Source organism: Littorina saxatilis, linkage group LG7 (genome assembly GCF_037325665.1).
Source record: "Littorina saxatilis isolate snail1 linkage group LG7, US_GU_Lsax_2.0, whole genome shotgun sequence".
NCBI classification, from domain to species: domain Eukaryota; kingdom Metazoa; phylum Mollusca; class Gastropoda; order Littorinimorpha; family Littorinidae; genus Littorina; species Littorina saxatilis.
The window spans coordinates 31,257,112-31,273,737 of NC_090251.1; the positions used below are offsets into that span (position 1 = coordinate 31,257,112).

The 16,626-nt window shown below is 42.5% G+C and overlaps 1 protein-coding gene across 1 annotated transcript in view; it reads left to right on the plus strand.

The window, feature by feature from the left end:
- Positions 1 to 11,298: 11,298 nt before the first annotated feature.
- The window catches only part of LOC138970177 (mucin-19-like), a 59,550-nt gene continuing 54,222 nt past the window's right edge, over positions 11,299 to 16,626 (plus strand). Inside the window, exon 1 of the mRNA XM_070342669.1 lies at positions 11,299 to 11,474. Within this exon, the coding sequence (XP_070198770.1) occupies positions 11,418 to 11,474 (57 nt within the window). The 5' untranslated portion in view covers positions 11,299 to 11,417. The remainder of the gene's footprint in view (positions 11,475 to 16,626) is intronic.

The window sequence follows — 16,626 nt, forward strand, 5'->3', positions numbered from 1 at the left end:
CGCATATACGCACGCATGCAGGCACACACTGGTACGTGCACGCACGTACGCACACACTAGCACGCGTGCGCACGCAAAAAGTGTATATGTTCAGTTGTTCATTCTCTCACTCTCTGCCTTTATCTTGGCGGTGCAAACGCTGCATTTCGAACGACAAGCGGAATGCAAACGCTGACAAGAAGTAGTCCTACTCAAATACTTCTCCCCAGCGGATGCTGATGCTTAACACCGCTCTTATTTACAGTCCAAGAAAAGGCACACGTCTCAAGCACTAATTGTTGCGTCGCAGACGATAATAGATTTCAAGGTCACAATGATATATACGTAATATAAAGTTAAACTGTTAGGGGCAGAGTCTATCTCTGAACAAGAACTTTCCTCCTGTTCATTTACGATTTAAAAGCCTGAGTGTTCAGTCGAGCGAAGCTCTAATCGTATGGCATTTTACTTTCAAAAATTAAGATAAAAATGTAGATAATAGTATTGATTGCTATTATATATTCCAAAATGCTGACGAGAAGAGACGATAAACATTATTTCTAGGATAAGATTTGCAGTACTACAAACTGCGCGAGGTATAGCCTACAATTGACGAATTCCAGTACGAACTCTATCGGGAATTTTAATTGACTATTGAAGAGTAGCGCCCAATGGAAACAGGGAGGTAAACAGAGGTGGCCACTGATGACAGTGAAAGCAGGGGTCTATGCTGGAGACACATGATGATGACAGCAATGAATAGTGGGCTCCGGAAGAGCATGGTTTTGAAAGCAAAGCCTCCTCCGAAAGCGGCGTATGGCTGCCTAAATGGCGGGGTAAAAACGGCCATACGCGTAACACTCGTGCAAAAACACGAGTGGACGTGGGTGGGAGTTTCAGCCCACGAACGCAGAAGAAGAAGAAGAAAGAAAAGCCGGGGTTGCTTGGTTGTTGTTATTTCTTGTCTCGAGAACACAGGGGATCATCCGAGATCGAGACCCATTCCGAGACCGATTCAGCATCAATTCTATTTTCCGTTTTATTCTCGGACACGTCTTAGAAAATAGTTCACATGAAAGTTTGTTTGTTTGTTTGTTTGTTTGTTTGTTTGCTTAACGCCCAGCCGACCACGAAGGGCCATATCAGGGCGGTGCTGCTTTGACATTTAACGTGCACCACACACAAGACAGAAGTCGCGGCACAGGCTTCATGTCTCACCCAGTCACATTATTCTGACACTGGACCAACCAGTCCTAGCACTAACCCCATAATGCCAGACGCCAGGCGGAGCAGCCATTAGATTGCCAATTTTAAAGTCTTAGGTATGACCCGGCCGGGGTTCGAACCCACGACCTCCCGATCACGGGGCGGACGCCTTACCACTAGGCCACTGTGCCGGTCACATGAAAGGCATATCACAGTGACAGGTAGAAGGTTCCTTAAAACTCAGTTTATTTGACAATCGGGACTTCAATTATTGTTTAAAATCAAAAGGTCTTTTAAAATCTTGCCCTTCTTCCCGGAAGAAAAACCGGGGCCTTCATATCCAGTGGACACCGCATAATTATGCACATCGGAGCTCATTATTCGCTGTGACAATCGTTTGCCTCCACTGATCCGCGGCGGGTATTGCCTCAGTAATTCTAAGGGGCACAACTCTTCCATACACAATAAAAAAAACACGAGAGTTATTTGTTAACAGCCTCTATGATTGGCAGTTTTTGCGTTCACGTCAGTTTCTTTCTGTATTTTAAGCTGAAATCCATTTATAATGTTGTAAGCTTAAGTACTAAGGAGACTTTGCGGTCACATGAACGAATGAATCAAAAAACCAAGAATTCTAGGTTATTTGAACGCGGTTTAATTAGTGACAAAACAAAACGTTACATTTACAATACGTCGACCCAGTAGTCTTTTAAGTACACATACAGACAGACACTCAAAATCTTCGATGAATCTCGCATGCAAGATGCTGTAGAGGTCATCTTGTTTTTGGATGTTTGGTCACATGAGCTAATCAAAGATTGCTGTTACTGGCGAACACCTAATGTTATTCTTAACGTTCAATGGTTTTGATTTCATTTGTAAACTGCTCGTCTGTGTTACGTCGTGCCTCTGGACCACCATGGATGCAACAGGAACAGTCTAGAATGGGACTGTTGTGGCATTAAACCACCAGATACTGGATACCCTCTCCTGTAAGGTGGTACAACTGTGGTAACATTGTAAACCAAACACCAGATTGTTTATGTGTTCCACCTGCCATGAACGGTTTATTTGTGGGAAATATTTATAATGTGTGAATTACACTGACAGGTAGTTTGATTGTTTCAGCTGGACAGTTTCTTTGTGGGAAATACTTATAACGTGGGAGTTATAACCTTTTCAAACGGTTCTCTTGAACGCTGATGCAACGACGCCCTTGGTAAACCGTCCAAACCTATAGCAGCTTGATGGAAGACATGAGGACACCGACAGAAACAGACGAAACCTAACACCACACACACAACACAAATACGGAAGGCCATCCCTTCCTCTCTCTTCTCCATCTTCCAAGCCGTTGAAAAGGGCGCCGCCTCAAACAAGCTATTGTTGTGGAGTCCTGGTCGGGTATTTCTGCAAGAAATGTGTTTACGCTCGCTTGAGATGTGCAACCCTATCTGGTTTCCTGACAAGGGTGTCGCGGGTGGTTGTTTTGGGGGTGTGAATGAGTGGAAAGAGTTATAAGAGAGGGTGTAGGGAAAGGTGTTTTGTAACAGAAGGGGGGGTGGGGGGGGGGGGGGGGGTCTTAACTTAAATAAATGTCAAGTGGTCGGACGTGCAAAATGTGTAGAAGTTTTTTGTCAGCACGACTTCAGGGCCGGACCCAGGGGGGGGGGGAGGGTTCCAGGGGTTCCGGAACCCCACCCCTGGAAAAAGCATGTACCTTGCTTTGAGTGGGGTTTTTTTGTGTTTTTTTTTAAATAAATTTTGTGTGTGTAACAAATTTTATTCAATGTGAAACCCTCAAAACAAGGCCCAGAATGCACCAGATTGCACAGATTTTAACCGTTTTTCAAAAAATTTCCGGGGGAGCATGCCCCCGGACCCCCCTGTGGCTTCGCCACTTCGCTGATTTGCCCCCCCAAAAAAGGAGGAACCCCCCCCTTACAACTCATTTGGTCCGGCCCTGCGACCTTTTTAAACATATGTCTGTCTCTCGGTCAGTTTGTGCTATCGTCCGTATTCTTACCTCTGACCGAATTAATTTTCATTTGCCAACGTACATTTCAAAACAGCCAAGAGCAGACAACAATTCGAGGATAGATTACTGTATTGCCCTTTTTAGAACTAAGAGTTTTTGTTTGTTTGTGTTTCTGATTTTTGAATGTAGTATTTTAGTGTGGAAGAAATGCCCCAGATTGTTTTCACAGTTCGCAGCTGAAGATTATTTATTACAATGAATTTTGTAAACACTGTGTTTCACTTTACAGATTTACGCTTTGCTTTCAATGACATAATTATGATCAGTATGCTTTGTTCACCATTGTTCAATAACGACGACAACCACATCGACTACTACACCGGCACGGTTGGCCTAGTGGTAAGGCGTCCGCCCCGTGATCGGGAGGTCGTGGGTTCGAACCCCGGCCGGGTCATACCTAAGACTTTAAAATTGGCAATCTAGTGGCTGCTCCGCCTGGTGTCTGGCATTATGGGGTTAGTGCTAGGACTGGTTGGTCCGGTGTCAGAATAATGTGACTGGGTGAGACATGAAGCCTGTGCTGCGACTTCTGTCTTGTGTGTGGCGCACGTTATATGTCAAAGCAGCACCGCCCTGATATGGCCCTTCGTGGTCGGCTGGGCGTTAAGCAAACAAACAAACAAACAAACAAACAAAAAATCGACTACTACAGCAGCAGCAGTTCTAGTAGCAACCAGACAGCCAAAACAGCCACGGGGAAAAAGCGTGATAGGTGGACGACGAAATTAGGCCATGCGACCCGGAACACACACAGGGTGAATCAAAGAACACCCCCAAAGAAGAGTTGTGGAAATGGCTGTGCATTAACCTATGTGATAAAAGAGGCAGTCTACCTTAATCTTGTTATGATCTTTCCACTCTTCTTAGCACCTACCAATCCGCCTCTGAAAGGTTTCCCTACTAACGATTGTGGACTTCCGGTTCAGTGAGACTTGCGACGCAGGCGCAGTTCATGGAATGCATATGGGCCAGTTAAACCTCATCATAACAGTGATATTATGAATAATATTTGATTTGTCACAATGACCAAATGTCTCTTGTGTTTGCTTGCTTGTTCGTTTTTGTTTTTGTTTGTTTGTTTGTTTTGTTTGTTTTTGACTTTGTTGTTTCGGGTTGGTTTTGCTGCCAGTATCGCATTATAGTCACCGCTCCCTCTGATTTTTTTCGCAATGCAAAAGCTAGGGCATTTGATATGGCGCACCCAAGAAAATCTTGCAAAGGAGGGTTCCGTTATATAACTGTCAATGACAAACAGACAAAGGTAGGGACAGGAAGGGGAATTCCAGAAACCGGAGATGTCAAGCCCACCTAGACATGACGTAATGACACAGACTGGTTTTCAGCTGTGACCAAATTGTTCAGCAGAAAGAGGCACCAAGCCGAGCGTCGGTTACTGGATACAACATTTTTGCTGTGCGCCGAATGTCATGATCGTGACGTTGAAATGCGTACAGCTGCCCCGTGAATTTATTTAGGTTCCTCCTCCTCTTTTCGTCTTCGTCATCCACCGCCTCGGTTTCTTCGTTTACATCTTTTTGACGGGGAGAGAGACTGACATCCTGTGGAAACTGCTCGGTTAGCATCTCAGATCTGGCCAGGCTTGTACTGACATGGAAGAAGACCATCCTTCCACTTGGTCACATACCAAAAATAAAAATGCTGACTGCTTTCTGTGCAGAGTTGAAATAATTTCTATAAAAATTAAAATGAATGAATAGAAAACACTAGTCTTTTAGAAAATCAAATGATAAAAACATCCATCTCTGCACAGGACAAAATCACAATGTTTTTTTTTTTTTTTTTTTTTTTTTTTAAATCACAATGTTGATTTTGATTTTGATTTTCATCATCATCATCATCATCAAAATCACAATGTTGATTTTTAGTATGTGTCCAATTGTAGTGTTTTCACGGTGGATGACACTGTGCCTTTAAGGTAGCTGCAAATGAGGGTTATACTGAGAAAGTTGTTTTGTGTTTTTTAAAAGAATGGTGATGGTCGTGGTCGTGGTTTTAGGCCGGGAGGGAATCATTTCGGGCCTGAAGAAATGCAGTCCTATTTTCTCACGTTCACGTCAGTTTGTGTTCACATGTGTCGACAGATGCACACACCAATTTTCTTCATGCGCACGAACTTTGTCGCACATGTTGCAAAACATTTTGTCTTTCTCGGTCAACGTGAGCCTTAGGCAAGAGCAGACCGCACTAGTTGGGGGATGGGGTACGGTTGGAGTGGGACTGAGGGAGGGGGGGGGAGGGGAGGGGGGGATTGGTTGGTGGATAAGGCGTATGGGCGAGTAGAAAAGGACACCCTCCCCCCCCCACACACACAAACACACACACACACAAACACACATACACACACACTCACCCTTTTTGTTTGTTCCTTCCAAGTTATTTTCTCCTCTTGTTTTTTTGGTTTCTTCATTGTTGCATGTATTCTTGTCGAAGTGCGTCGTAATATTTTTGCAGAACGAAGATCCATTTAAAAAAACAAACAATTATTGAACAACATGTTGGCGATTTTGTTCATTTCAAGATGAACAACAAATCCCCACACTTATTTTCACAATTTTATTAATCTGTAACTGGTCGTGAAATAGGGTAACATTGTTTCTACTGCAAAGGGAGAGAGAGAGGAAGGGAGGGAGAGAAAAGGAGAGATGAAGAGACAGACAGACAGAGAGAGGTAGAGAGAGAGAGAGAGACAGAGAGGGGTGAACGTGCAAAGTTAATGAATCAGCAGTTATCGCTTGCTGAAGTAATTGATATCAGGATATGAGACTTTGCTTTCCATCATCAGCAGTCAAGCAAACACGCAAGGTTTGGCTTATTACTGATTCCCATTGATATTGGGGATTTACGCCGTACATGTTGGCTCGTATCTCACAACCCAACCTTTGGACAGAACGGGTGATAGAAAATTAAGACTGGAACATAGAGATAATAACAAGACTGGGACATAGTAGAGATGATAAAAAGACTGGGACATAGTAGAGATGGTAAAAAGACTGGGACATAGTAGGGATGATAAAAAGACTGGGACATAGTAGAGATGATAAAAAGACTGGGACATAGTAGAGATGATAAAAAGACTGGGACATAGTAGAGATGGTAAAAAGACTAGAACATAGTAGAGATGGTAAAAAGACTGGGACATAGTAGATATGATAAAAAGACTGGGACATAGTAGAGATGGTAAAAAGACTGGGACATAGTAGAGATGGTAAAAGGACTGGGACATAGTAGAGATGGTAAAAAGACTGGGACATAGCAGAGATGATAAAAAGACTGGGACATAGTAGAGATGATAAAAAGACTGGGACATGGTAGAGATGATAAAAACACTGGGACATAGTAGAGATGGTAAAAAGACTGGGACATAGTAGAGATGGTAAAAAGACTGGGACATATTAGAGATGATAAAAAGACTGAGACATAGTAGAGATGATAAAAAGACTGGGACATAGTAGAGATGGTAAAAAGACTGGGACATATTAGAGATGATAAAAAGACTGGGACATAGTAGAGATGGTAAAAAGACTGGGAAATAGTAGAGATGATAAAAAGACTGGGACATAGTAGAGATGGTAAAAAGACTGGGACATAGTAGAGATGATAAAAAGACTGGGACATAGTAGAGATGGTAAAAAGACTGGGACATAGTAGAGATGATAAAAAGACTGGGACATAGTAGAGATGGTAAAAAGACTGGGACATAGTAGAGATGGTAAAACGACTGGGACATAGTAGAGATGATAAAAAGACTGGGACATAGTAGAGATGATAAAAAGACTGGGACATAGTAGAGATGATAAAAAGACTGGGACATAGTAGAGATGGTAAAAAGACTGGGACATAGTAGAGATGATAAAAAGACTGGGACATAGTAGAGATGGTAAAAAGACTGGGACATAGTAGAGATGGTAAAAAGACTGGGACATAGTAGAGATGATAAAAAGACTGGGACATAGTAGAGATGGTAAAAAGACTGGGACATAGTAGAGATGGTAAAAGGACTGGGACATAGTAGAGATGGTAAAAAGACTGGGACATAGCAGAGATGATAAAAAGACTGGGACATAGGAGAGATGATAAAAAGACTGGGACATGGTAGAGATGATAAAAACACTGGGACATAGTAGAGATGGTAAAAACACTGGGATATAGTAGAGATGGTAAAAAGACTGGGACATAGTAGAGATGGTAAAAAGACTGGGACATATTAGAGATGATAAAAAGACTGAGACATAGTAGAGATGATAAAAAGACTGGGACATAGTAGAGATGGTAAAAAGACTGGGACATATTAGAGATGATAAAAAGACTGGGACATAGTAGAGATGGTAAAAAGACTGGGAAATAGTAGAGATGATAAAAAGACTGGGACATAGTAGAGATGGTAAAAAGACTGGGACATAGTAGAGATGATAAAAAGACTGGGACATAGTAGAGATGGTAAAAAGACTGGGACATAGTAGAGATGATAAAAAGACTGGGACATAGCAGAGATGATAAAAAAAGACTGGGACATAGTAGAGATGATAAAAAGACTGGGACATAGTAGAGATGGTAAAAAGACTGGGACATAGTAGAGATGGTAAAAACACTGGGACATAGTAGAGATGGTAAAAAGACTGGGACATAGTAGAGATGATAAAAAGACTGGGACATAGTAGAGATGATAAAAAGACTGGGACATAGTAGAGATGATAAAAAGACTGGGACATAGTAGAGATGGTAAAAAGACTGGGACATAGTAGAGATGATAAAAAGACTGGGACATAGTAGAGATGGTAAAAAGACTGGGACATAGTAGAGATGATAAAAAGACTGGGACATAGTATAGATGATAAAAAGACTGGGACATAGTAGAGATGGTAAAAAGACTGGGACATAGTAGAGATGGTAAAAAGACTGGGACATAGTAGAGACGGTAAAAAGACTGGGACATAGTAGAGATGATAAAAAGACTGGGACATAGTAGAGATGATAAAAAGACTGGGACATAGTAGAGATGGTAAAAAGACTGGGACATAGTAGAGATGATAAAAAGACTGGGACATAGTACAGATGGTAAAAAGACTGGGACATAGTAGAGATGATAAAAAGACTGGGACATAGTAGAGATGATAAAAAGACTGGGACATAGTAGAAATGGTAGAAAGACTGGGACATATTATAGATGATAAAAAAACTGGGACATAGTAGAGATGATAGAAAGACTGAGACCCAGGAGGGCTTTGGAAGGGAAGGATTGAAACAGAACAGATTTGGAACATGCCTGGACTGTGACACTTTGAGACCTGCAAAACAATTAGGGAACAGGACCATTTTGGAATAATCCAGAATGTATATATGCGCTATGTGTACTTTCTCCGAAGGCAGAAAAGATGTTCAAGTCCAGGTCGTGATGTGAAGCTCTGTATGAAAACTAGGCTTATAAACAACTGGTCTCTTCCGTATTCCCTGTCTCTAAGTGGGTCAGAGATGAGTTCTATTATTGCTGTACACGAGACCGCAACGGAAACGGTAATCTTGCCAGAGGAACTTGGTACGCGTCACCGCCCATTGATACAGTATGACTTGAAAATCGGTAACCAGGACAAACAGGAAACACGGCCACTTCAGCCATTATTAAGATGTTCCTTGATTCGGAAACTAATTGTGACGTGACCTTGTTGGGTTGCTGCTTGAATTATTTTCATTGTTATATTGGCGTTGATTGTTTGCATATAGGTACTTTCTCTGTGGTCAATAGTTCACGGTTGAAAGTACAATAAAAAATAAAATAAAATAGCATGTCTTGTATGCCAAATGACAAACAGCCTGGTAAACTGGCGCGTGTGTGTGTGTGTGTGTCCTATGATTGAAACATGTGGCTTGATGCAAGTGAACTTTTCATACGACATCAACTAAATTAACACTAGACATAATTAAATGGCACACTGGCCTACTAAATATTTACTGAAATAACCCGAAAAACTTACCAATTAAATGGAATCGTTTTAATTTTTTTTTCTAATTTTGCTGGCTCTCTTCTGTTCTGACTCTTTTCATCTCCTAGTTTTTTACAATCCACATCGTGTCATAATTGAAGCGAACTCAAAAGTTTGTAAAATCCCCAAAAAGTGTTGCATATAGGACCAGTGAGCGTGTCTTCTGGCTTTTCTTGCGAGGAAAATAGTCTTTTAACGTTGCCCCACGGTTAGGCTTTGGTATTCATTAACTGCATCATCGTCGTTACTTATGCAGAAATCACGTGAACCAAATTTTGAACGATTAAAGATCTCTCCCTTCCGGCAACGTAAGCCGTCTTGTATACAAATTACAATCAGTATATATTGTAACAGGTTTTCACGTTCTTCCTTTTGGACACATACCCAAATATAAAGCCTTGCTGCTTGTTGTGCAGAGTGGACTTTTTTTCGTTTATTTAATTTTGTAACTGACATGCACTTGTGTCGATTTGCAAAATAAATTCAGCAACGAACAAAACTAACAAAATCTCAGAACAGAAATCAAACAGACTGATGGTTTTGGTATAATTCCCCTGTGAAAGGGTCTTCTCAGCACATGTAAACGCCTGGACATATCTCTGTGTGTGTGTGTGTGTGTGTGTGTGTGCAGGGCCGGACCAAATGAGTTGTAAGGGGGGGGGGTTCCTCCTTTTTTGGGGGGGCAAATCAGCGAAGTGGCGAAGCCACAAGCGCGCGCCTGCAAAGCAGGCGCGCGAACTAGGGGGGTCCGGGGGCATGCTCCCCCGGAAAAAAATTGAAAAACGGTTAAAATCTGTGCAATCTGGTGCATTCTAGGCCTTGTTTTGAGGGTTAAGAGCAGCATTGTTTTGGTGCTAAAACTAGTAAAAAAAAAAAACACACTCAAAGCAAGGTACATGCTTTTTCCAGGGGTGGGGTTCCGGAACCCCTGGAACCCCCCCCTGGGTCCGGCCCTGGTGTGTGTATGTGTGTGTGTGTGTGTGTGTGTGTTTGACGGTGTGTGTGTGCGTGTGTGTGTGTTTGACGGTGTGTGTGTTTGACGGTGTATGTGTGTGTGTGGTTTACATGATGGTATACACGGGAAGGAAGATAAGTTGAAACACTTGACATCGTCAACTCTTGAGACCCAAGCATCTCACTGACCCAGAAGCCAACTTCCCTCTGGATACCGACCAATTCAGGCCATTCAGTAAGCTAACGGTACTACCAGCCCACAAACGCTACACTCTCTCACACGCTTCATTCTTCTATCTACATCAACCGGCGTCACAGTAGAGAGAAGGAGACGAGAGAGGGGGAAGAGAGTGAAACAGAAAGGGAAGCAACTCAAGGTGGGGCTTCCCGGCGTTGTCTGGAATGGACGTAGCGACCACGTGTGCTGTCTACGCACCGGAGGAGGAGGGAAGGAGGAGAAGAGGGTGTATACAGGAGAAGGAGGGACACGTCTGATTCTAGCGAGACTTGTTTTGTTCAGACAGGTTAAGGTGCTGCAGTAGTCTGCTCCTGTCTTTTAGCCGGCCCGGTCAAGTGTGTGTTTGCCTTGAGGGGAAAATGTCACACGGGCACAACTCTTATACTATGTGAAAGACAGCAACATTTCTTTCCTAAAACAAAATCTTGTTTGGAATTTGGACTCCTGATTGCGCTGCAGTTTCAAGCACAGTGATTTTTCTTGTAAACTTTTCCACACTGACTTGAGGACCTAATCACAGTGCTGCCATGTTACTCGGGTGTTAACATCAAAGTGGATTATAAGTAATATTTTCTTGTTCGGCGCTTGAAACATAGTGCTTGCTTTTATACATTTTTCTTAAAATGAGGACTTTACCCGTGTTTCCATGAGACTTTCTTCGTTCAGTTGCGGTCAAGAGCATTTTTGTTAGTTTGGGAAAAAAGGGTCAGCGACTTGAAATTTGTTACAGAAGAGTTGCCTCTTACGATGCTAAATTAGCTTGAAATTTTCCCCACAAACAAGTTCAGACATTTGTGTACCATTCGTTTGTGATATCTGCGTCAGTCTGGGGACTTTGTGTCATGGTCTGATTATGTCAAGTTATGTTGCATAAATCAGACTTGACACTAAGATGGCAATCATCAATATGGAAAAGAAAATGACACTGGTTCCACAGTTATCTGCGTGTGTGTACAACTTCTAACTTCGAGTAAGGAGGGCGTTCTACACGCACAACAACAAAATGGACACTACGCTAGAAAAACTGCGTCACTTCATATTTCTACTATTTATATGCAAGGTGAGTTAGTGTGTGTGTGTGTGTGTCAGTGTGTGTGTGTTTCAGTGTGTGTTTGAGCGTGTGCGTGTGTGTGTGTGTGTGTGTACGAGTGTGTGCGTGTGTGTGTGTGTGTGTGTGTGTGCGTGTGTGTGTGTGTGCGTGTGTGTGTGTGTGTGTGTGTGTGTTGTAAAGAAACAGTGGTAATCATTCAAGCAAAGCTTAACTGAAAAACTGAATTATGGGAAGTCAGTCTATCAAACTGTCTGAGTGTGTATCTCTCTCTCTCCCCCCCCCCTCTCTCTCTCTCTCTCTCTCTCTTCCTCTCTCTCTCTCTCTCTCTCTCTCTCTCTCTCTCTCTCTCTCTCTCTCTCTCTCTCTCTCTCTCTCTCTCTCTCTCTCTCTCTCTCTCTCTCTCTCTCTGATATATCACATAAAACAGGCTCATGTCTGCGTAAACAGAAAAAATTTTCATCCATAAAATATGTACCCAAGTGTTGTTTTTTTTAGCTGTACCCAAAATACGAAACTTTTCACGTGTGTAAATTGCTTTCAAGACACAAATCCTAACGCAGAAAACCTTCACAACGATCATAGGAGAGTTTCCGACGAAGTTAGGTTCCCACCTTTCCCCAGAAGGGACTCCACCTTTGATGTTTTGAGAATGATCGAGAAAATGGCGCTGTACCGGAAGTGTTTGTTTGGGGCGGAACAGCCCGACCCGACCGCTTCCGGTTTATTCTGCGCATGCACAAACGGATTAGTTTATTGGCGGAATGTTTTGGCTGGGAAGGCTTTGGATATGTTGTGTGTGGCAAACAAATGAAGTCAAAGGCTTAGATGACTGATAAACTCTTGATGAAGCACACATTTTGATCTCTTTTGCTCTCTGCTCTGCTTTCCCATTCACTAACTTTGCTCTGAGATTTATTTCAGTATTAATTCTGTGTATTGCTTTTTTCTGTTTAGAACTACGATTTTCAAAGCTATCTGGTGATCGCTTTAAACTCCCTCCGCGGGTTAGGGGGAAGAATTTACCCGATGCTCCCCAGCATGTCAAAGAGGCGACTAACGGATTCTGTTTCTCCTTTTACCCTTGTTAAGTGTTTCTTATATAGAATATAGTCAATGTTTGTAAAGATTTTAGTCAAGCAGTATGTAAGAAATATTAAGTCCTTTGTACTGGAAACTTGCATTCTCCTAGTAAGGTAATATATTGTACTACGTTGCAAGCCCCTGGAGCAAATTTTTGATTAGTGCTTTTGTGAACAAGAAACAATTGACAAGTAGCTCTATCCCATCTCCCCCCTTTCCCCGTCGCGATATAACCTTCGTGGTTGAAAACGACGTTAAACACCAAATAAAGAAAGAAAAAGAAAGATCGCTTTAAACGAAATATCCATTATTTTACATGTTAAAATCCCAAATTCCGGAAAAGAAATTGACAGCGGGTCATCGAGATCAGTTCACATTGCATTTGACCAGTTTCTTTGTGAAAGATGTAACAGCAATCGCCGTGGTTTGACCTGTTGCTGTAACAGAGTGAGCGGTTTCTGAATGAGCCGGGATTTGTATTTGTACAGAAATGGGACCAAGTCAGAAAATTGATTATGCGGAGCTATAGCTTAATTGCTTTTCTTTAACGACCACATCTGCTTTCCGTCCAGCTATTTCTCTTTAAGACAAAACAACCGAAACAATATTATTGTAAAACATATTTTTGATGTTCGTGTTTACATTTTATCTCGTGCAGTCCCTTTGTCCATACATATTATTGTAACTAGAAGACAGACAATAGAACTTAAAGGAAAACAAGAATAACATATGGTTAAACATATAGTACGTACATATCACCCCAAAACAAAATGAGCAGAAGTTGCACTTTTAGTCTGGTTAGGTCGTGTTAATGGCAAAAGAAAAAGAAGAAGAAAAACGCCGCAACGCCTTTGCAGCTGCCCTCGTGAGGCTGCCACGATGCCTGCAAACGGAAGTAGAATCTTGGCGAGACAAGATGCTATCAGTTGTCGCGGCACTTCCTGGTCAGTCAGATCATGTGATGTCCTTCTATGGGGTTTTCTGCATTCTGCGAGTGTCTTGCAGAGATTGCTGCTGGTCTTATAGAATACATTGACACCATTTTCCGTTGTCGTTTTTTACCATCAACATTCTGTCGGTCTTACATCGGTCGTGGATGGTCCACTCCTGGTTTTGGTTACTAGTAAACAGCAAGCCGTACGTGTAACGCTTTTACACATTCAGGGGTTTGCTGTGTTCTATCTTTTGCTTGCACAATCCGAGTAGCCTTACAATCGTAAGATGCTTACAAATGAAAACAAATGCCCTAACAGTCTGATTTACCTGACATACCACCTGCAACCCTTACGATCTGTTCGTAAATCTTCTCGAAAAATAAAACAAAAGCGAAGAAACAAACAAAAATGATTACTAGAACACGTACATACGTACACTCTCATTTAAAAATGTAGAACTAACCTTTTCATAACTAACTAACTTACCACCCACCCACCCACTAGTCAATCAGTTAACTAAGCGACTACGTGCATGACTGAAAAAATACCACCCTAACAGGTTGCATAACAAGATAATGTAGAGTACACTACTCTGATATAACTTCGCTCTCACAAAATATATCTACTGAGTGTCCAAGGGAACTTTGTACTTGAGACTTATCACACAGCAACCCTCGCCACAAAGACCGATCCATGCAGGACTCAGGGGCGGATCAGTTGCTTTGTAAGGGGGGGGGGGGGGGGGGGGGCACTTTGAATCGAAAGTGAATGTGATGGGCGCGAAGCGCCCAAATTTGCTAGGGGGGTCCGGGGGCATGCCCCCCCCGGAAATATTTGTGGCCGAAAGAAGCAAAATGGTGCCATCTGGTGCCATTTGAACTTAGAAATGGTCATAGAATCAGCATAGAAAAATCTTTTTTTTTCTTCTTCTTTTTTTTTTTTTTTTTTCGGGGGGGGGGCACGTGCCCCCTGTGCCCCCCCCCCCTCGTCCGCCCCTGGGACTGTGTCAAGATGACGTACATTTGTACACCGTGACGTGCACCACTTGGTGTCGCAGCAGCACGTGGACAGCCTTGGCCGGCACAAAATGGAACTAGGTCAATCTGCCACTTAAGGTCGAGTTCAACTTGACCTAAATGTTCAGAACTTGATGCTATGGACGCATACACTGATGTTTACCGGTTTCGTCAACTGCATGAGCTTTATATATATAACTGAGTTTGTATTCTACACGTATAACTGAGCGTTAAATATTGCTTGCATTAGAACCCAGCTGTCTCCTTGAGGTTTCGTTTTTCGATATCAGCAAAATGGGATAGAAGCTTATAGTGGCAGATTAAAACCAACTTTACATACTTTAATTCCCAAGACAATCGAAAAAAAACGCGCTTGCTAGCCTAAACCAGATTATATTCAAGCGTAAAAGGTACGTTTGAATATAATGACAAACATATATTATGTAGGCTTTATTTGTGAAACAAAAAGGTATTTAATTGTTGTTTTCATTTGCTAAGTTTGTAAGACTAGACCATCAGCAGAAAAAAGTTTGAATAAAATGACACACAGATATGTTAGCATAATTTGTGAAACACAAAGTGATTTTATTTTTGTTTTATTCCCTAAAAATGTAAGACTACACCATCCGCATCATCGGCTTTTGGAGATCAGCATCCAGACAGAAAACACAAAGTAACACGTCATGCGTCTGCACTGTGCACCTTTCCTCTCCAGGTTGCACAGCATGCAAACAGCGCCCCATTTGGGAATTGGGCCGTGCTTTCTTGGCCAGATTTTTCCTTTCTCCTCCTCGCTTTTATTTTGACAGATGACATTTCTTTGTCGTACGCGGCCAAAAGCATTTTGGGTTTCCCTTCCATAACCTTTTTTCGACACTCCCTTAAATTGAGAAAGTACCGTTTGTACCGTTTGACTGTTCTGTGTACTGGTAGACAGGAGGTCAGACCGGTACACGCATGAGACCGGTTAAAACAAAAGTGAAGACGGCGTTCGATTTTTTTTTTCAACTGGGATTTTTTGTTGTTTTCACATATTTCCCGCACACAATTCGACATCTGAGTTTGTTTGTTTGTTTCGTTCATGGGCTAAAACTTCCACGGCTTTTACGTGTATGACCGTTTTTACCCCGCCATTTAGGCAGCCATACGCCGCTTTCGGGGGAAGTATGCTGGGTTATTTTCGTGTTTCTATAACTCACCGAACTCTGACATGGATTACAGGATCTTTTCCGTGCGCACTTGGTCTTGTGCTTGCGTGTACACACGAAGGTGGATAAGGCACTAGCAGGTCCGCGCATTAGTTGACCTGGGAGGTCGGACAAATCTCCACCCTTAACCCACCAGGCGGCCGCAGCCGGGATTTGAACTCACGACCTTCCGATTAGGAGGCCGACGTCTTCCGATGTCTTATCCACTAGGCCACTGCGCCCGTCTTCTGAGTGAGTTTGATATGTTTTGTGTTTTTTCTCCCAAGTTTTCTTCTTAAAGCCTTCTCCTCGATCGTTGTCTCCCGTTTAAAAAAAATTGGTTTTACTTCAATCATATTAACCTAACTTTTATTATACTGTAATTAGGCAACATATTGCAGCTCAAGGCCCCATGCCACCAAGTCACGCACACCAAACCTACCACCAACACTGAGCGTTTGAAACAACAAGGGCGTTCCAACTGTCAGTGTTCACCGGATTCCGCATGTTACAGACTTCATAACAAATGGCAGAGATCAAACTCCCCAAATATCGCACCAACATAGGTTTGGTCGCTAAATATATTCCGCCGCAGAAGGAACCCAAAGAAGGGCCTCGATGATGGGAAATTTGGATAATTATGATCCCATGACCACCCCCACTCCCCACCCAGAAACATCCCCCGCCACCCACACGCACATACACGCTCTGAAACGCCTCTTACGCCCCAGCCCTTTCTTATTCTTTTTTGGTGGTTGAATACAAATACAAGTAGTAAAACAAGAGGCGAAGCCTTCAAGGCTCACGTAAGAAATCGACAAACAGTAACACAAACTCAATCACTCCGTCACACATACACACACACAGTAAGCATAGGTGACACGGTGTAAGAGTGCGAGACACTAGATCTAGATCTGTCTGTCTGTAGCCTACTTACGGGGAC